This window comes from Mustela nivalis (assembly GCF_964662115.1).
Source record: "Mustela nivalis genome assembly, chromosome: 14".
Lineage (NCBI taxonomy): Eukaryota > Metazoa > Chordata > Mammalia > Carnivora > Mustelidae > Mustela > Mustela nivalis.
This window is the reverse complement of record NC_139033.1, coordinates 88944790-88966212: the sequence shown is the minus strand read 5'-3', so window position 1 is coordinate 88966212 and position 21423 is coordinate 88944790. Positions and strand designations below refer to the sequence as shown.

Sequence of the window (21423 nt, the reverse complement as noted above, 5' to 3'; positions counted from 1 at the left end):
CTCATATTTTCCTGGGAACTTTGAGCACCGTGCAGAGAATGAGTTGCAAGAGGACAGAAGTGAGGCTGTGAATCCTGAACGAGGCTGAACTGTCCTCTGAATGTGAATGGGACTAAAGTGGGGGCACCCAAGATGGAGAGGAGAGGGCAGTTTCGGGGTATATATTTTAAGAAAGTCAACAGGACTTGCTGATGAGGGGGAAATGTGGTGAGGGAAGTGACAGAGAAAGCAAGGATGATCTGAAGAGGTCCTCTAGGGGCACTGAAAGATAGTTGAGTGACCCAGTGGCCACATTTGTAAAATGGGATACTGAGACCTCTACTTCAGGTTGGTAGGGAGTTGATATTTGTGAAGCATTTAGAGCAGAGCTCGGCATACGGTGAAATACTATGTGTTAGTGGTGCCGTGGGTGACGGTGACTCGTCCAAGGTCACACAGCTGGCCCGCAGCAGGTCCAGGACAAGAAACTAGAGCTTAGCCTCTCCATTCAGTGTATTTTATGTTACACTGAGCTGCCTCCTTGAATGACCTTTAGCATTTTGTATTTATGCACACTCTGGGCAGAGCGGTTGTTTCAGTGTCTGATGAGTCGTACTGGCTGTGGCATATGGATGTCACACCAAACATGATGAGTCGCTGTTATGTTCTGTGCAGCCTGGAATTCCAGGTTATTTTGGCTGTCCATAAAACCGTGCTCTTCCAGGCAAAGAAAAGCTCAGATAGTGGGAGGAAGGGGATATAGGAAGCGAGATGGTCTGTGGGTAGATTTTTTTTTTTTAAAGATTTTATTTATTTATTTTATATAGAGAGATCACAAGTAGACAGAGAGGTAGGCAGAGAGAGAGAGAGGGAAGCAGGCTCCCTGCCAAGCAAAGAGCCTGATACGGGACTCGATCCCAGGACCCTGAGACCACGATCCGAGCCGAAGGCAGTGGCTTAGCCCACTGAGCCACCCAGGCGCCCTGTGGGTAGATTTTAAATATTAGAAGATGTAGCTCATAGAATGTAGATGCGCTCATATTGTTCACATGCGTAGGCTGGAACAGGCACATGCCTTGCAACAGGAGACAGCGCTGAGAGTCCTTCATACCGGAAGTTAGAGGTCAGTGCGTGCCAGGGGCAGGGGAACAAGCAAGCGGAGAATGTCAGCATAACTCCCCCAGATCATCAGGTTCCGAGGGATACATCTTAAAGAAGTGTTTGAAGTACTTCTATCTGTCAGTTTCAACTAAGCTAATTTTTAAAAATTGCTCTTTGTACTGTGCCTTTCTCATGAACCTCTGTGAATTTAATGCATGCAATATGTGGGGGGAAATCCTATCAGCCTCGGTTCCCATCCCCCCAAAGTCTGAGAAGCAGATTTTAGAAGCACATTGTTGCACCTGCAAGGATTTTGTGATTTTATTAAATGGACCTGAGATGACATTCGGAGTGTCTTGTAGGGAGGAATTTCAGAAAGAGGTGAGACAAAATGCCAACTTGGCCCCCGCTCCCTCCTGTTGACTGTCTGTTCCATTGCATCTCTATCTCAAACAGCATGGGGAGGACTGTTCTTCATTACCAGGGAATGTGAGTCATTCCCAGACTTGTGTGATTGGGATTCCAAAGCGTTGCTGTATCCGATGGGCTTATTAAATCCAAGTGTCAGTGCAGCCTTTCAGACTGTAGGGGAGAACTCACGTACAGCTGGTGACCTGGTTCTAGTTACCACACAGAGACATTGGCGAGACCAGTGACCCCCTCCGAGCACCCAGAATTCCTTGTGATGGCTGCTACCCACTGTTCCCAGATTTAGGGGTTTCCCGGTTCACTTCATGGGCTTCAGTACATTTCAGCTCCCTGTTTATATCCGAGTTGGGATCTGTATACTCTAGGGGAAGAGTATCTGTAAAGTGTATGTAGGCAAGCTAGTGCCAAGACTAGCCTTGCATTTGAAGGGGACTGCGTTTCAGATTTACTCAGCCCCAGCAATGTTAACTTCGTGGTGTCCAGGATCTAGCAAGACACTATCCATTTCCAGCTGGGTCCAAACAAAACAAATAAAACATCAACCAGAGAGGGAGGAGACTATGGTTGTTGCCAGAAAATTAGTTTGCTCTGTCTTTTCTTTCTCCTAGAATGTTTCACGGCCAATGGTGCAGATTATAGGGGAACGCAGAACTGGACGGCACTTCAAGGCGGGAAGCCATGCCTGTTCTGGAACGAGACTTTCCAGCATCCATACAACACTCTGAAATACCCCAATGGGGAGGGGGGCCTAGGCGAGCATAACTACTGCAGGTAAGGTGGGGCCACACAGTGCTTAAAAAAAAAATCTTTGGCCTTCTTTTCCAGTCCCTTCCAACCTTGCTCACAACTATGGAAAGCTTCTTTGTCTCCTTTTGACCAACTCAGAAGGCCTTTCTTGTTACTATGTTAAAAATCTTCCTCCCACACCTTGCTTGTGTGTGTGTGTGTGTGTGGCGTGCGCGCGCGCGCACACACACACACACACACACACACACTCTCTACCACTCTTTTTTCAACTCTGGTTGCTTTGATGCAGGTTTTCAGAGCTCTGCTTTCCTGTCTGATCACTTACACATCTCTTGGGAAGGGCTTTCTTAGTTGGCCCCAGCGCCAGTGGACAATACACAGATGGCAAAGCTTTTTAAGCTCCTGTGAATGTGGTGGTCAAACAGAGCACCGCCTGTGGCCCGAGCCTCCCTCTGCTTCTGAGTAAAGGAAGCTGTCCTACATTATCCCACCTCCCGCCAGTCCAGGAGAGCCTTGCCCTAGGAGCAGCTGCAACCATCAGATTTGTGCTGTTTCCTTCCTCTCCATAGAATAAGATTTTCTTTCGTGTTTACCTCCTGTCTAACTCTGACAGGGGTTCCTCACCCAAGATCCAAGACGCTTCAGCTAGAGATTTTCCGCAGATATGATCCATAACTTTGATCAGAGTCGCAAAGTTACCAGTGATCCAAAGCAAGTTAAGACGCTGGTCTATAGGGACAAGAGCAAAGAAAGATTCTAAGCACTTTTGGTGATAGCTACATTTAAGCTATTTATACTCAAGATCCTGATAATGTGACTCATGGTTCAGCACTGTGTCGAATTAATTAGTATTAAGGACAGGTGCAAAGGCAGAAATGTTCACCGAGCTACTCTTTGAGTCTCATGCTATGTCCCTGGTTCTACCAGATGTTGGAATCTCAGCTGTGGCATTGTCGACCCTGCTGAGCCAACGTATTCATACCTGCCTTGCATGGACCACATGGTTTACTTTCTGCTCTCCCTATGTAACTTTCCTAACACTCCAGGACCCTTGTGGGTGTCTTAAAGTCCCAGGCCTGTCGTCCAGGTTATCCCTGTGCCTGCAGCTCTTTCCTTCACCTCTGCTCTAATTTGTTCCAACTGGCCATTCCCCTGCAGTCACCATTGCATTATTTTTTAGTTGTTATTATAGAAATCTTAAAAGCTTTTCCAAAATCTCAAAAACTACAGATAAATATTGCTTAAATAAGGTCATCTTTTGACATTTTTCCCCTAAAATCCTCAGCAAGCCCCACCCAGTTCCCAGAGGTAACAATCCATGTTACTTCACATTTTGCTATGTTGCATTTTATTGTTAAAGTTACACACGCTCATGAAGTCATTCTTTTACATTTTGTTTTCAGAGGTATACATATTCATTAAGATCATTTTTGCATGATTAAGGAAATTAACCCCACTCCATTTCTGGTTTATTTCCGTCCCTTTTGCTACTCATAGAAAGAGTTGGGTTCCTTCCTTCTCTTAGGAAGAGAAACCAGTGTTTAGAGGTTTTTTGTTTGTTTTTACAATAGTTTATTATAGTCTTGTTCCAAAGCGCCTCTTGATAGAGGGCTACTAGTTTATGCTATTATTCTGTTGCTTTCTTTCAAGCATGGCTTCTCAGAAGAGCTCCTAAGTTTAAGTCCGACTTTAAGGTAAATTTTAAATTTCCAAAGAGGTTTATTTTGTATGAAAAGGAAAGTCTTTTTTCATACATGGATTAGCACCCAGCCCTACACAGATTCCCACAAGTGCACATGGTTCTCCACTGGGAGAGCAGCAGGGGTTGGGGGGCACAACATGACTGCCTTCCTCTCAGCCCTGGCCAGAGGCAGCCTCTCCTTTGACTTGATGGAATGTACCAGACCTGAACTACCAGTTTTTTCTTCAGAAAAAAGGGAGGCTGAAATGTTGATTATCATCACATCAGCAGGTCTATGCCTTTTGTTTTAGCTCGGCAGCGAAATCCAAGATGAATTTGCTTATTCTTTATTAAGCTATATGGATGCTTTTCAGAATGGTTTTGACATTGATAATAAACAGTTGTTTTCTAACGTCTTCACCAAATACTACATCAAAGCTGGACAGTGAATAGAGGGAGGAAGATGACAGTCAAATTCTGTTTAAAAAAGGGCTTTGTACAAGTTCTCCTGCTTTGATTTCTCAGCTGACATCCGACACCATGTTTGTCTTGTGCTCGGGTGCCAGACCCATCGCAGTGGAGATGTCTGTGAGATGGCGAGTGATGGGAATGCACTTCTCTGAGCTCGACGGATCTGGATTAGAGGCAAAGGCAGATGGACAGGGAAGAGCAGAGTTGGCGCTGGCACCTGCCTTTGGGCACAGAAAATGAAAGGACCCTTTGTGCTTCGGGAGGCTTATCTTCTGGGCCCCACAATAGGCTTATCCCTCTGGGCCTGATAGGGGTGGCTCCAGAGCTCCCGCTGCAGGGTCTTTATGCGCTGCAGGGTCTTTATGCCCATTTCCGGCCTAACCGGAGTGTCGGGTTTCCAGTGTTCTGAGTCGAAAGAAAGGGAGCTTGGAGGCAAGGCTTTTCTGTGTGTATGTGCATGTGTGGTAACCCTTGCCATTTGGGGTCTGTTACAGCAGGATGGCCCATTATTGTCATGGTGCCTTTGAGTTGAAAAGACCTTCAAGGGCATTTTAGAAATGTGAAATCAGCCTTTAAAAAATATTAGTGCTGCATCAGAAGTTGGTACCAGGATCACAGGATTGCATGTTCTGACTGAAACTCTTAGGCTTAGCTTTCCTCAGATTTTTCTGAGAAGTTAGTATTTTGAGGGAGGAATAGGACCCACTTGTGTCAAACATGTGCCAACTAGCCTGATGTTAGTGAAAGCTTGTCAGTGGATTCTGTAGCACGTGAATTTTATTTTATTGTTTAAAAATTACACAACCAGGGCGCCTGGGTGGCTCAGTGGGTTAAGCCGCTGCCTTCGGCTCAGGTCATGATCTCAGAGTCCTGGGATCGAGTCCCGCATCGGGCTCTCTGCTCAGCAGAGAGCCTGCTTCCCTCTCTCTCTCTCTGCCTGCCTCTCCATCTACTTGTGATTTCTCTCTGTCAAATAAATAAATAAAATCTTTAAAAAAAAAATTACACAACCAGTGTTCATTGTAGAAGAAATAGAAAATTAAAGAGAATCAGAAAAGGAAAAAAATTTTTTTAATTACTGATAGTCCCATGCCCCAGAGATACTTTCAGGGGTTTGATGTATATCCTTTCCTGAATACCTCTTTTCAAATGATGGGACTGTGTCACCCACCGTGTTTTCAAACTACCTTTAAAAAACCCTAACAAGGGGCGCCTGGGTAGCTCAGTGGGTTAAAGCCTCTGCCTTCGGCTCAGGTCATGATCCCAGGGTTCTGGGATTGAGTCCCACATCGGGCTCTCTGCTGGGCGGGAAGCCTCCTTCCCCCCTCTCTCTGCCTGCCTCTCTGCCTACTTGTGCTCTCTCTGTCAAATAAATAAATAAAATCTTTTTTTTTTTTTTTTTTTAAAGAATTTATTTATTTATTTGCCAGAGACAGAGGGAGAGAGAGCGAGCGAGCACAGGCAGACAGAGGCAGGCAGAGGCAGAGGGAGAAGCAGGCTCCCTGCCGAGCAAGGAGCCCGATGTGGGACTCGATCCCAGGACGCTGGGATCATGACCTGAGCCGAAGGCAGCTGCTTAACCAACTGAGCCACCCAGGCGTCCCAAATAAATAAAATCTTAAAAAAAAAAAAAAACTAACAAGACATGTGGATGTCTTTTTATATTAATAAATGTGTCTTTACACTGCATTTTTACTAGCTGCTCAGCATTCCCTTATATGGATATAACATTTATTTAACCAATCCTTAGGTATTGTTTCTAACTTGTTTGTATTATAAAAATGCTACGATGAACATCTTTGTAAGTAGAGATTTACTTAAAGTATTAAAGGAGAAATTGCCTGGTAAAGAGGCTTTGCATATGTTTTGGGCCTTTGGCTTTAATTGCCAAATTGCCATCCTGATCATGGGTGTCCATTCGCATTCTTTTTTTTTTTTTTTTAAGATTTTATTTATTTGTCAGAGAGAGAGAGAGGTACAAGCATGGGGAGCGGCAGGCAGAGGGAAAAGCAGGCTCCCTGCTGAGCAAGGAGCCCCACGTGGGACTTGATCCGAGGACCCTGGGATCATGACCTGAGCAAAAGGCAGACAGTTAACCCACTGAGCCACCCAGGCATCACGCATCCTTTTTTTTTTTTTTTAAATGTAAAGTTTTAAAAATTTATATGACAGAGAGAGAACACAAGTGGGGGAGGGTAGAGGAAGAGGGAGAAGGAGGCTTCCCCACCTTACAGAGGCTTGGCACAGAACTGGTCAAGTCTCTGATGCGATGCTCCATCCCAGGACCCTGAGGTCAGGGGATCACTACCTACCTGAGCCAAAGTCGGACGCTTAACTGAGCCATCCAGGCTCACTCACATTCTTTTTTTTTTTTTTTTTTTTAAGATTTTATTTATTTATTTGACAGAGAACACAATTAGGCAGAGAGGCAGGCAGAGAGAGAGAGAGAAGCAGGCTCTGCACTGAGCAGAGAGCCCGATGCGGGGCTCGATCCCAGGGTCCTGGGATCATGACCTGAGCCAAAGGCAGAGGCTTTAACCCGCTGAGCCACCCAGGCGCCCCCTCACTCACATTCTTATCCACAGTACTGAGAGCACCTGTGCACTCCACCGTGGGCTTCACTGTGTGCACACTTAAGGTGCCAGTGCTGCTTGGCATGATTTGTTCTCTGGTCAGTTGCCCTGGTTACACTATCATGAATCTTTGTAAAATTATATAACCTTTGCTCACCACACACATCCCTTACCCCCAAATTCTGAATTGTATGTCAGAGTGCATGAGTTTGTTCTTTTTTTTTCTTTTTTCAAATTTATTTATTAGACACACAGAGAGAAATCATAAGTAGGCAGAGAGGCAGGCAGCAGGGGGAGGGGGTAGGCTCCCTACTGAGCAGAGAGCCCAATGTGGGGCTCGATCCCAGGACCCTGAGACCATGACCTGAGTCAAAGGCAGAGGCTTAACCCACTGAGCCACCCAGGCGCCCCTGTTCTTTTTTTTTTTTTTAAGACTTTTTTTTTTTTAAGATTTTATTTATTTATTTGACAGAGAGCTAGAGAGCACAAGTAGGCAGAGTGGCAGGCAGAGGGAGAGGGAGAAGAAGGCTCTCTGCTGAGCAGGGAGCCTGATGTGGGACTCGACCCCAGGATCCTGGGATCATGACCTGAGCTGAAGGCAGCCACTTAACCGACTGAGCTACCCAGGTGCCCTTGAGTTTATTCTTATAGCGTTACCATTTTTCTCTTCTTCTTTTTTTTTTTTTTTAAGTAATCTCTACACCCAATGTGGGGCTTGAACTCACGACCCCGAGATCCAGAGCCACATGCTCTTCAGTCTGAGCCAGCCAGGCACACCCCCTCACCGCATTTTTCTCTTTGTAAGACGCAGTACATACCAATACCAATACATACCAATTACTAGAAAATAACACAGATGCTGATGCATTCCTTTTTGGTAAACCTGAAAAGTGAGTTGACTCAACATGACAAATGTTACTTATGTGTCCTTTCCCCTACAGAAATCCAGATGGAGATGTGAGCCCCTGGTGCTATGTGGCAGAGCACGAGGACGGAGTCTACTGGAAGTACTGTGAGATTCCCGCTTGTCAGAGTAAGGCTCTAACGCGCCCGCTGAAGGTTTCAGGACACTAGCACTGAGGGTACAGAGTGGAAGGCCACTGCCAGAGAGCAGGTTGTTCAGGCAGGTGGATTTCATGAAGCAGGTGAAAGGTGAAGCCATCCTGGGCTGGGGATTTTCCCTTTCTCTTGTTGAGACTTTTCAGAAATAGAGGGCCTGGTTGCCTCAGGACCCCCATTCCCTTGATAGATAAGTTGTGTTTATTATATGCAATGTTTATTATATGCAAGACACAGAGGCAGAAGGATACCCTGACCCTCAGGGAACATGCAGTGTGCTAGGGACTCTTAGGAAGACACTTGAAAACAAGGTAGAATATATGGTAGTTTTAAAGTACAGAAGCCCAAACGAGAATGGCCCTGGAAGCCGGTACTAATGTACTGTTTGTCCGATCTTTTCTTCTTTCTTTTTTTGAGAGAGAGGGGTGGGGGGGGCAGCGGGAGAGAAACTTAAGCCAGCTCCCACCCGACGCAGGGCTCGATCTAACCACCCTGAGATCATGACCTGAGCCAAAATCAAGAATTGGACACTTAACCGACAGCCACCCTAGGTGCCCTGTAATATCTTTTTAAATATGCCAAGGGAGCAGGTTTTCTCAGTTACTAGAGCTGAGGAAAAGGAGAGCTCCTTCATAATAATTCTACCTGGGTTGTTTTTTACCATACTATTTCCCCTTACTCCTTATCCTGTCACCACACTTGATCCGTCACCACACTTCCTCACACCTCAGCCCCGGAGGCTATGTATATAGAGTGATATGGAGGTTTGTGGGGGACCTGGGACCTCTCACTCATGCCCACCACAGCAGTCTGAATTCTGCTGCCTCATGGGGAAGGAGTGCTGCAGGCCCTACCTCTCACCTTCCAAAAGTTACAAATTTCCAAATAAAACCATTGCCTGGCAGTGAGGTCCTGGCTTCACTCTCCTTCCAACCCAAGTATGCCTTGATTCAGTCCCAAAATTGAAAAGACAGTAAAGACCAGCAGAATGGGCTTTTGCTCAGTCTGCTTAATCAAATTTTTAAAATGAAAAACATCTCATTTGGCTCTAGTTATGTAAAGAAGAAAGGGACAGGGGGAGAGGAAAGCAGATTTTCCTCGGTCCATTTGTTCTACACAAAGATAGTCTTTTAGTACTAGCCTGTGTCATTCTCTCAGGAATGGCGAGGAGGGGATTTCAGTCTGGCCGCTTTTATTTGGAAAGATAATCCTCAACTTGCATTTATAAAATATAATTTGGACCAATGGTAGCGGACTCATGTGGTCACTGAAACTAAGTTCCAGAAGAGAGAATTACAGAAAAATGATACAACCCATGTAGTACCTTCCCTCATTCCTAATATTTGCAGGATGTGCCTCACTCTTCCAAAAAAGGAAAATTAAATATCATTTCCTTTTTCTATGGCCCTTTAGTAGTCTTCTCGAAATGTCTAAAGTTGGCCTTGAAATGGTCTGGGCAGGGAAGCATACAGAGGTTGGGAACGAGAGCTGGGGAGTACCTGATTTAGGGGGGTGCTGGGGAGGGAACAGTAAGTATCTGGCTTTGGTTCTTTAGAAAACCCTTCCGTTCACCCTGTGGGCATCGGGGCTCCCCATCTAGTTGAGCCTCAGACTTTGAGAGTCTGGCAGAACATTGTGCTCCTTGAGTGTCTGATTAATGTAGTTGAGAAAAACTCCTGTGCTGGTTGAAGGAAGAGGCATTGGTAGTTGCCTAGTGGACTCGACGGAGATACAACCAGCCTATTTTAGGCCAGTTTTGCCCTATTTCTGGATGTGGAGTCATAATTTTCATGAATAATACTAACCCTCTGTGCGAAGCCCACTATTCATGATTAGCATTGAACTTGTCATACAGGAAAAGGCCTGTGACATGATCAGATTCCTGGAAAGTTCATATCTGAATATAACAGACCCAGCAGGAGCCGGGGGAGTGGATGTTTAGGGACAAAACAGAATGTGGTTGAATGGCAGGCCATTGTGTGGCGACCGGAATCCCTGCCCGGCGGCATGTTTCGGACAGAGCTAAGACAAGCAGGGAGGCAGCGATGAAGTCTGATTCACACAGGGAAAAAGAGAAACTTGAACTGTGCTTTTGACCTGTGGAGCATGGATCAGAACATAACCATTATTTTTTTTTTAATTAATTTTTTTAAAGATTTTATTTTTATTTTTTTCAGTGTTCCAAAATTCATTGTTTATGCATCACACCCAGTGCTCCATGCAATATGTGCCCTCCTTAATACCCCCCACCAGACTCACCGTACCCCCAACCCAGAACATAACTGTTAAAAAGAGAACAACTCTGAGGTAATTGGATATGCTCTTCAAACCACATGGGCCAGTATGTTTCTTAGAAACCCCAAGTTTCTTTTTTTTTTCTTTTCTTTTTTTTAAGATTTTATTTATTTATTTGACAGACAGAAATCACAAGTAGGCAGAGAGGTAGGCAGAGAGAGAGAGAGGGAAGCAGGCTCCCTGTGGAGCAGAGAGCCCGATGCGGGGCTCGATCCCAGGACCCTGAGATCATGACCCGAGCCGAAGGCAGCGGCCCAACCCACTGAGCCACCCAGGCGCCCCTAGAAACTCCAAGTTTCTATTGTGGACAGAAGAAATACAGACCATTAAAAGCAAATTTCCTCAAAAAGTCCTCAAGGTTCCCATCCCTCCAGATCCCATGCTCTACAACTCAGTCCTGTTGGTTTGGCTACTGAGGCAGAAACCATTTGGCTTAGTATCTGTTCTTTGCATATCTCTTTCTTGTTAAATAATCATCCTCTCCATTCTAATTCCCATTTATTTCATTGCTTGCAAAGGATGTGATGGGCCTCAGCATGGTTTTGATTTGTTCTGTTGTACCTAGATTCTTTTTAAAAATTTGGGACAGTTTTGGGGCGCCTGGGTGGCTCAGTGGGTTAAGCCTCTGCCTTAAGCCCAGGTCATGATCCCAGGGTCCTGGGATCGAGCCCCATATTGGGCTCTCTGCCTGCCTCTTTGCCTACTTGTGATTTCTCTCTCTGTCAAATAAATAAAATAAAATCTTTAAAAAAAAAAATTGGGGACAGTTTTGTAAAAGTTTAAGTAATCTAGTTGTGAGGTGGAGGGGAACCTGCAAGTGGCATTTAAAGGCAAATATTATTTCCTCCACATAGCCGACGTTGGCCTGAAACCACGGGCATGAGAAATATACTTTATCATTGCTGAGAGCCATTCTTTGCTATAAAACATTCACCTGATTTCTACAAACTCAACTATACAAATTCATCTTTTTTTTTTTTAAAGATTTTATTTATTTATTTGACAGAGATCACAAGTAGGCAGAGAGGCAGAGAGAGAGGAGGAAGCAGGCTCCCCTCTGAGCAGAGATCGTGATGCAGGGCTCGATCCCAGGACCCTGGGATTACGACCTGAGCCAAAGGCAGAGGCTTTAACCCACTGAACCACTCAGGCACCCCTAAAGATTTTGTTTTTTTAAAGATTCTTTTGTTTATTTGACAGAGAGAGATCACAAGTAGGCATAGGCAGGCGGTGGGTGGGTGGGGGGAGTAGGCCCCCTGCTGAGCAGGGATCCCGATGTGGGGCTCTATCCCAGGACCCTGAGATCATGACCTGAGCTGAAGGCAGAGGCTTAACCCACTGAGTCACCCAGGCGCCCCCAAATACATCTTTGAAATAAGGAAATTGGAACACAGACTATTAGATTATATTAAGAAACCACTGTTAATTTTATTAGGTACAATAACGGCATGGTGGGGATATACAAATAATTGTTTAAGTCATTTGAAATTATAGATACATACTGAAATATTTGTGGTTGAAATTGATAATATGTCTGGAATTTATTTTAAAATGACCTCATCTCCCAAAGAGTGAATGGGTCAGATGAGTGAAATAGATGAAACTAGAATGTTTTTTTTTTTTTTAAAAAGTAGATATTTTTTGATGCTGCATGACAATGGGCTCATTATTCCTTCCTGCTTTTTTGTATGTTTGAAAGTTTCCATTATAAAAAGTTAATTCTGGGGCACCTGGGTGGCTCAGTGGGTTAAAGCCTCTGCCTTCGGCTCAGGTCATGATCCCAGGGTCCTGGGATCGAGCCCCACATCGGGCTCTCTGCTCGGCGGGGAGCCTGCTTCCTCCTCTCGCTCTCTCTCTCTGCCTGCCTCTATGCTTACTTGTGATCTGTCAAATAAATAAATAAAATCTTAAAAAAAAAAATAAAAAAATAAAAAAAAAATAAAAAGTTAATTCTGTGATATCTTAAAATGGTATATTTTAAATATTTCAAAATAAATATATAAATACAGCATTCGAAGTATCTGGGTTCAGATGTATAACACGATTAACCTAATCAACCTAAATTGAGATAATTTGCATATAGCTCACAGGTATCTGAGTTAGTTATTAAAGTTAGTGATAGGGACGCCTGAGTGGCTCAGTTGGTTGGACGACTGCCTTCGGCTCAGGTCATGATCCCGGAGTCCCGGGATCGAGTCCTGCATCGGGCTCCCAGCTGCATGGGGAGTCTGCTTCTCCCTCTGACCTTCTCCTCGCTCATGCTCTCTCTCACTGTCTCTCTCTCTCAAATAAATAAATAAAATCTTAAAATAAATAAATAAATAAAGTTAGTGATAAGGGACACCTGGGTGGTTCAGTCACTTAAGTGTCCAAATCTTGATTTCAGCTCAGGTCATGATCTCAGGGTTGTGAGATTGAGCTTTGAGCTGGGCATGGAGGGATTCTCTCTTTCCCTCTCCCTCACCCTCTCCCTCTCTAAAAAAATAAATAAAAATAAAGTTAGTGGTTAAAATTTTAGTTATTAAACTTTATAAACTTCTAGTTATTTAAAGTTATTATTATTAAAGTTAAAGCTAGTTATAAAAGTTATTTAAAGTTAGTTATTAAAGTTGAGAATCACAAGGAGTTTATTACTCGCTGTGACAAGTGTCATTTTTTAAGCTCCAGTCATATGCCATACCTTGTACAGCACAGGGGACACAAGGTGTGGTCTCTGGGGACCCCTTAGTCTAGAGCAAAAGACAGACAGACAGATAAGCATACACAAGATACTCTGTAATAAATGAGATGAGAAAAGGTTGGGAGCACTGAAGGAGGGGCATCTTCCCTGGCATGGTGGGAGGCAGGGGCTACTGGTTACTAAGGAGGGCTTCTGGAAGAGGTGGGATCTTGGCTACAGGGCTTCTCCAACTTTAAGTTTCCTCATGAAAATATAGTAGTACAGTCATGGGGATTTTATTAAAATGCAGATTCTGATTCAGTACGTCTAGGGCAGGCTAGAGACTCTGTAGTTCTAACCAGACCCTAGGATGTGGAGTTGTAGGATCACACTTGAAGCAGCCAGGTTCTAGATGTTAGGGTTGGGTAGAGTAGGGAGGGCATTGGGGTAGAAGGAATAATGTGCATGCGCTCACACACTAGTAAATTCCCAGGCAAAATCAATGTTGCTGAGATAGAAATATAAGAAGGAAAGGCAACTCTTCCTCTTGGTCCCATATTGAAGTCGAGTTAGAAGAGGGGAGTCCTGTCATAAAATGGAGGTAAAACCGCTGCCCAGTCACACCCAGCCCAACTCCAGCCACTGCCACCAGGGGAGGAGGGCCATGATCCAAAGGAACCAGAGCAGTTGAGAAAACTGTTTATTGGTGGTTTGCGCTTTGGAACTACAGATGATAGTTTAAAAGAACATTTTGAAAAGTGGGGTGCACTTACAGATTGTGTGGAGATGAGAGACCCCCAAACAAAACATTCCAGGGGTTTTGGTTTTGTTATTTACTCTTGTATTGAAGAGGTGGATACAGCAATATGTGCTTGACCACACAAGTTTGATGGGCATGTAGTGGAACCAAAGAGAGCTGTTTCTAGAAAGGATTCTGTAAAGCCTGGTACCCATCTAACAGTGAAGAAAATTTTTGTTGGTGATATTAAAGGAGATACAGAAGAATATAATTTGAGAGACTACTTTGAAAAGTATGGCAAGATTGAAACCACAGACGTTATGGAAGACGGAGTGGAAAAAAGAGAAGATTTGCTTTTGTAAGTTTTGATCATGATACAGTTATTAAAATTGTTCAGAAATATCACACTATTAATGGGCATAGTTGTCAAGTGAAAAAGGCCCTTTCTAAAGAAGAAATGCAGTCTGCTGACTCACAAAGAGGTCGTGGAGGAAACTTTGGAGGTGGTGGAAACTTTGGTGGAAGAGGAGGTTGTGGTAGTGGAGGTGGTGGCAGCAGAGGGAGTTACGGAGGAGGTGATGGTGGCAACTATGGTGGTGGTCCTGGTTATAGGAGTAGAGGAGGCTATGGGGGTGGTGGACCAGGATACGAAAACCAAGGAGGTAGATATGGAGGTGGTGGTAGAGGATATGGTGGTTACAATGAAGGAGGAAATTTTGGAGCTAACTATGGTGATGGGAACTATAATGATTGTGGAAATTATAGTGGACGACAGCAATCCAATTATGGACCCATGAAGGGGGGCAGTTTTGGTGGAAGAAGCTCAGGCAGTCCCTATGGTGGTGGTTGTGGATCTGGTGGTGGAAGTGGTGGATATGGCAGCAGAAGGTTCTAAAACTTTTTCAGAAGAAAAGGGCTGCATTTCTTAGCAGGAAAGAGAGCGAGGAGTTGTCAGGAAAGTTGCAGGTTATTTTGAGACAGTCCGAAATGCATTAGAGGAACAAGGATCCGTAGTCAGAAAAGTTACTGCAGCTTAAAGAGGAAAGCCTTTTTGCTCAGGTCTGCCATAGCCACAGTTTACAACACAGTGCAGCTACTGGTTAATGCAATGTAGTGTCAGTCGGATGTACATTCCTGCGGTCTTTTATCTATTGTAGCTTTGTCTGTCTTTTTCTTTTCATTACGTCAGGTATATTGCCCTTAAATTGTGGTAGTGGTACAGAATAAAAAATTAAGGAATTTCAACTTTAAAAAAAAAAAAAAAAAAGGAAGGCAGGGCAAGAGATGAGGTCTGAGAAGAATGAGGTGGGGCCAGATAATGGACGACCGTCTTGTGAGTATGGAGCTTGGGCTTGACCTGGGAAGATGAGGTGGACGACAGCACCAACTGATGAGGCTGAAGAGTGTGGAGTGTCAGAAGATGTGTCTCCATCGCTCCTCAAGCTTCTGTGTTAGGGATTTGGGGTAAAGTGTCCCCCTTTTAATCCGTGAGAAGTTCTCCAGAGATTGCATCATTCGCACAGAGGAATCCTAAGGGGATGCCAGCCATGGCATCTCTGCAAAATGGGGCCTTTGGTGACTTCACTGGCTCAAGTTCCTTTTAATTAAATGACACCCTGGCCTTGTTAAAACAGATTTGTTGTTCCTTACAAATATGCTTCCAAGCGTGACCCCTAATAAGAGTTTTTAAAGCTATGTTCAGAGCTTGAGCAAAAAGCCAAGGGCGCTTTGGCAGGGGTGGTCAAGGCAGTCTCTGAATTACAGAAAATGTTTTGTCTCTGTTAGCACTTTTTGCATTTTAATGTCATCACTGATGTTTAGTGTGTTTCAGCTTTTATTTCAACTATTATTGAGTACCGACTGTGTATAAGACACTTCTATTCATTCACATTACCTCATTTAACCTTTAACCTTTCCAGCAGCTTCACTTCCAGTGAAGTGGGCGGTGTGTCCACTCCCCACCCCCCATTGTTTAGATGAGACAATGAGCCTAGAGTAGTGAGGTGACCTGATGAGGATTATACCCTGAGCCAAATCGGATTTGAATCTAGGGCTCCTTGTGGCAAGACCAGTGCCCTTTCCTTCCAGTTCTTGAGAACAGCTCCATTTCCTTTATTTCCTTGAAAACAGGGGCCCTGGGATGGATCCAGGCTACTATTGAGGTCATTCTTGAGAATTTTCTTGGTGGATTGTTTGGGAATTAGAGTTTGAAATTCTGAAAGTATGCCGAATTATGAAGAGTGCCTTTTTGACATTGTGGAAACCAAAGGATTAAGTCAGTGGCGACAGAGGGTCTGCAGTTCAAGCTCTTAGCTCTAAGTCATTTTCTTGTCTTCTTTGAGTTTGGGAAATCCCAAGCCCCAGGAGGACAGCAGGCTGCGATGGTATCCAGGAAGCATTCGCCTCACAGCAGAATCGCTCTGTAGGATGTTGGGCCGTCTCCGAGGGTGTTCCCTGCCCAGCTGTTCTCAGCTGGAAAGGGGCTCCCCAGCCTTGGACCCTTGGCATGAAACACTATATCAGCAGCCATGTCCAGGCCTGGGGTGGGGGTGGTTTCTCTCAAAACCGAATGTTCACTGCATGGTTTGAACTTCACCTCAAAAAGAGCACATCTGGGCACCTGGATGGCTCAGCCGTTAAGTGTCTGTCCGCCTTCAGCTCAGTATCCTGGGATTGAGCCCCGCATCGGGCTCCCTGCTCAGCAGGGAGCCTGCTTCTTCCTCTCCAGCTTCCCCATGCTGCGTTCCTCTCGCACTCTCTCTGTCATAAATAAATAAAATCTTAAAAAAAAGACACATCTGGGAGCATCATTCACACTTCACAGCTAAAAGGAAACCTGAAACTTCAGGTGACAGCCAAAGCAATATTGAAATGAACGTAATAATATAAATGATGCAGACTCATTTTTTGCACCTCCTCCCTCTGGCCATTATAGTTACTTTACGTTTTTGTTGCATCGAGCCCTTTTAGATTAGCATTAAATTAGCCTATGTCAGAATCCTGCTTCGTACTGTTCATATTGCTTCATGTGAGTAGTTGTGTTTTCCCAGCCAGACTAAGCCGTTCAAAGACAGGAGCAGGGGTAGCTCTGGAATTTCTGTGAAGGAGAGGCTTAAGGTGGAACGGGGGACTCCTCTGGAAGCTGGATTTGCCAAGCACATGCTCTCTTTTTACATGGGTGGTATGTTGATTTGTGGAGGGTGCTGATGGAATCTAGGGGGACTTCCCATCCCCCCAAGCCATGTATTGTGACAGTCTCCCCCAACACCTAGCACAGGGCAGGCCATAACGGTGCTCATTAAATATTCCTGAGAATGTGTTATCATGTCTCTTCCAGGAAGAAAGACAACACAAATTAGTGGAAAGAATGTAGATGTCAGAGTCACAGGGCCTTAGGTTTGAATCTTAATCGTTTAGTGGCTTTCGGCAAAATGACTCTGCTCTGAGCCTTGGTCTTCTCATTTGTGCCTTCTAGGGTTCTTTTGAAGATCCGGTGCATAAAGTACACACAACCCATGTGGTGGGCATGGAAGTTCTAGCAGGTGCTATGGTGGCCTCTGCTTTCCCCAGGGAATGGACTGCTGTTGGCATGTTCCCGCCATACAATTCCTAAATAGGTTATTCCTAACCTGTGTGTTATTTCTGCCCATTCCTTCTTTATCTGACTAGCCACGGGGCTCAGTGGTGTGCCTCAGCTGTTGTGGGGGCCTCTCCCCTGGGGCCTGGTGTGGCGCTGCAGTCAGAGAACATAAGAGGCCCTGCGTTCGTTCTCACAGCGCAGTTTTATGGTCTCAGATCTGGCGGATACTCGATTGTTCTTGGTTTTTGGCAGTAGGTATTATATAATTTTCCATGAGGGAAAAAAAATGACTTTCTGAACCAAATGGCCATTTTCCTCAATGACAGATATATACTGTATTTCCAAAGTGTTCTGAAGCACGGTTGGGCAAGTCATACTACTAACTTAAAAATGGAAAATCATTCAGGTCAACCTGGTTGAGTTTACCGAACACCTTTACAGTAGCGCTTGCCTGGAGGAATATACATAAACATAAGAGTCCCTACCGTCAATCTTAAAATGTAATTAGGAATCGGAGTTATAAGCATGGGAGGAAATTGGAGACCAGCCCACCAGGTATATAAATATGATTGAATTAGGAGGTGGAGAGCTGTGAGTTTCTGCAGATGAGAGAGCTCTCGGTGCGGTTGTGGAGGTTGGAGTCATTATAGAGAGAGGTAGATGGGGCTGGATGGATCAGAGCATAGCAGGTCAGGTAACAGCCTGACAGGGACTTGGACGAAGGGCCTGGGGCTGTGTGCGTGGGCTGGGGACCACATTGCCAAGTAGAGGAGTGGACAAGGAGGGACCAGATGAGGCCTTGAAACCTCGAAAGCCAGAGTTGGCCAGATGGGGACTGACATACTGAAAGTCCTAGTTTAGGAAGATGAGCCCAGGGCCCACTTACAGAATGGGTCCGAGGAAGGAAGTCCAGGAGGAAAGGATTGGTGCAGATTTCTAAATCCAGTGGATCAGGGTCTGAGCTGTGATGGCAGCAGTGAGATAAGACAGGAAGGGTTAAATCCGAGATACCTTTAGGAAGAAGACAGAACTTGATGACAAGTAGAATATATAGGGATGAAACAGCAAGAAGAGTCAAAGACAACTCTGCAGTTCCTTGCCTGGGATATTCGTGGTGTCCCCGAAAAACAAAAGTTCAAGTCAATAAACTGAGCTCTTCTTCCTAGAGACCTCGCTGTATCATTCCTCCTGAACTTGGACTGACCTTTTGTCGAGTAAGGTGTTTCAGTTCTCTGTTGCTGTATAACAAGCCGCCCCAAACCCTTGTGGCCTAAGGCAACAACGGCTTACCATTTCTCCTACTCCTGTGGGTTGGCTGAGGTTCAGCTTGATGGTTCTTCTGCTGCTCTCATCAGGGCTCAGTCAGGTGGCTGCATTCCCCTGGGGGCTCTGCTGGGGCTAGGACATCCAACACGGCTTCAGGCCTCTACTTGGGTAACTGCTCTTTCTAACAGTGTAATCAGGCCACTCACATAGTGGCTGGCTGGCTTCCAAGAGAGAGGAAGCAGAAACTGCCAGTCCTCTGAAGGCATGAACTCAGAAGTCCACCACGTTCTGTTGATCAAAACAAGTCACAAGGCCAGCCCAGATTCAAGGGCAAAGGAAATTGATGCCAACTCTTTTTTTTTTTTAAGATTTTATTTATTTATTTGACAGAGAGAGATCACAAGTAGGCAGAGAGGCAGGCAGAGAGAGAGAGAGGAGGAAGCAGACTCCCTGCTGAGCAGAGAGCCCGATGCGGGACTCGATCCCAGGACCCTGAGATCATGACCTGAGCCGAAGGCAGCGGCTTAACCCACTGAGCCACCCAGGCTCCCTGATGCCAACTCTTAAAGTAGGTGGTGGCCCACATGTATGGGGAGGGGCAAGATTATTAGAGCCTCCTTTGGAGACTAACACATTAAATCACCAGAAATTAAATTTCAGAGAAGGAACTCCCAACAAAATAAAACTACCACTGTGATACATCAGGGCCATATGGGGGTCAGGATCCTTAGGACCTCTTACTACCTTCCCCTAAAGGTAAAATTTCACAGGGGAAGAAAAGTCTGTGTTCACTTTTTTATATGGACGAGCTCATAGGGGATTCAGACATGAGTAGTGCTGCTCGTAGAATCAGTGCGACTGACAAAGGATGTTTAGAAATAAAGTTAAAGAAGTATGGTGGGTCCATATTGGGATAGGACTTGGACCAAGATGGCAGCTGCCAATCCGGAATGGAAATTGTAAGTGGCTAGGACGGAGGGCAATGTGCTTGTGGTCACAGCTCGTGGCTGAGAGAATATATGAGTCTACACTTAACCCATTGATTCTCTGAAGGACATATTTGAAATGATTGGTCCTCTGGTAGGACACCAGCAGCATCATCTCAGGTGAACTCCATTCTTGCTCCCATGGAGGGAAGAAATCAGCTACTGAGACACCAGCTTGAGGTTCCAGGGGCAAAAGATGGTCTCCACACAAGGTTAAATGACTTAAAACAAGCAGAGTCACTGCATTTCATTTCTTCATGTCTGAAGAAGCAGATTTTACTTATAAGACAAAGTAAAAGGAGGGACGCCTGGGTGGCTCAGTTTGTTGAGCCGCTGCCTTTGGCTCAGGTCATGATCCCAGGGTCCTGGGATCGAGTCCCGCATCGGGCTCCTTGCTCGGCAGGGAGCCTGCTTCTCTCGCTGCCTCTGCCTGCCTCTCTACCTGCTTGTGTGTACCCTCTCTCTCTGTCTCTGGCAAATAAATAAAATCTTAAAAAAAAAAAAAAAAAAAGACAAAGTAAAAGGAGTCCTACAGAGCCAGGGAAGTTTTCCAAAATGCAAGATAAGAACTTTGCTTCTAGTTTCTTAAACAGATATCCCAGATCTGGTCAGAGCACTGGAACAGAAAACATAGTAACAGTCAGGACTTCTTAAATAAATTGCCATCTGAAGATTTGTATTCAAATTGAGCTTTTGCCATAATGGCATGCTTTCTATCTTTGTCAGGAGTTGTCTGATTGCCAGGAATGGAATTCACTCAAATTAACTTGAATGAAAAGAATTTATTGGAAGGGCATTAGGACTGTATTGCAGAACATCCCGTTCCTGTGTCCCAAGAACCTGGGAAGAAAGTACCTACTCTTGCCATCTCTCTCTGGGGCCACATGGTCTCCCACCTCTGCCTCTGTCTCAGGATGGCATCCATTCTTCTTCCTCTTTATGGAGCAGAAGAATAAGCTCACTTCTCAATTCAGGTGGCCCAAATATGGCTGGTTGCCTTAACCCCCACTTGACAAGACCCCTGTAAGTCCAGCACTCACAATTCATTAACTGAAGTCCCAGTTCAGCTTTCTGGGAGAGAGAATCTCCTGGGCCTCACAGAAGTCAGTCAGAGGATGGAATCCTTTGGCCTGTTCCCAACCAGCAGTTGATGCTCTAAGAAGATGATGGCCCTTAGAAAAGGGTTGTTGGCCATGGGGGCTCCCATGGAGGTGTACACAGCACCTTCACAATGAACCACAGTTTAGTCCAAATGTAAAGATGGCTAGTCAGCTGCCTGGATGCTTCCCAGCTGTTCCTTATGATGCAAAAGAACAGTAGTTCGCAGATTAATCTGAATAGAGGACCATCTCCCCTCAGCCACCTCTGAAACTTTTATCTCTGGCAAGACCTCTGAACATCTGAAGAGAATGTTGCTGATTACTGTCACTCGTCTTAAAGCACCAACTATGATAAGCAAGGGGTCTGCTTGTATTTTAAGAGGATTTTTAAAGAATTGAAAGTGATGAAGCCTCTTTGGTAAAAGGAAAAATGCATGACCAAGCCACAGGACTTTAAAGTGGTCTTGAAAGTAAAAAGGAATTTGAGAACAAATATCCTTTTTCAAATTGACTCTTCCTCCCCACTTCTGGGAAGAGCAAAGGGTGGGACACGGTCTGGAAATGCACTCAGTTGGCCAGTAACGCTTTTGAAGACTGCATGACGTGTCTTCTCCGGCGAGACTTTGAGCCACACTTTCCAGCGCGAGTCAGAGGGCAGTGGCACCCCTCAGAGGCTGGCCACTGTCTGAGGGGCTGGCCTCGTGGCACACCGAGTGTGGAGGGGCTGATGTGTTTGAGAAGTCAGTCTTTAATCTGGC

General features: G+C 45.1%; 1 protein-coding gene and 1 pseudogene across 2 annotated transcripts in view; both read left to right on the top strand.

Annotated features, from left to right (window-relative positions):
* KREMEN1 (kringle containing transmembrane protein 1) overlaps positions 1 to 21423 on the top strand; it is a 68753-nt gene that overhangs the window by 17908 nt on the left and 29422 nt on the right. Inside the window, exons 2-3 of the mRNA XM_082698128.1 lie at positions 2118 to 2280; positions 7923 to 8014. Of these exons, the coding sequence (XP_082554254.1) occupies positions 2118 to 2280; positions 7923 to 8014 (255 nt within the window). The remainder of the gene's footprint in view (positions 1 to 2117; positions 2281 to 7922; positions 8015 to 21423) is intronic.
* On the top strand, positions 13626 to 14628 carry LOC309847579 (heterogeneous nuclear ribonucleoprotein A3 pseudogene; annotated as a pseudogene). The gene has a single exon. The product of its transcript is annotated as a heterogeneous nuclear ribonucleoprotein A3 pseudogene (transcript).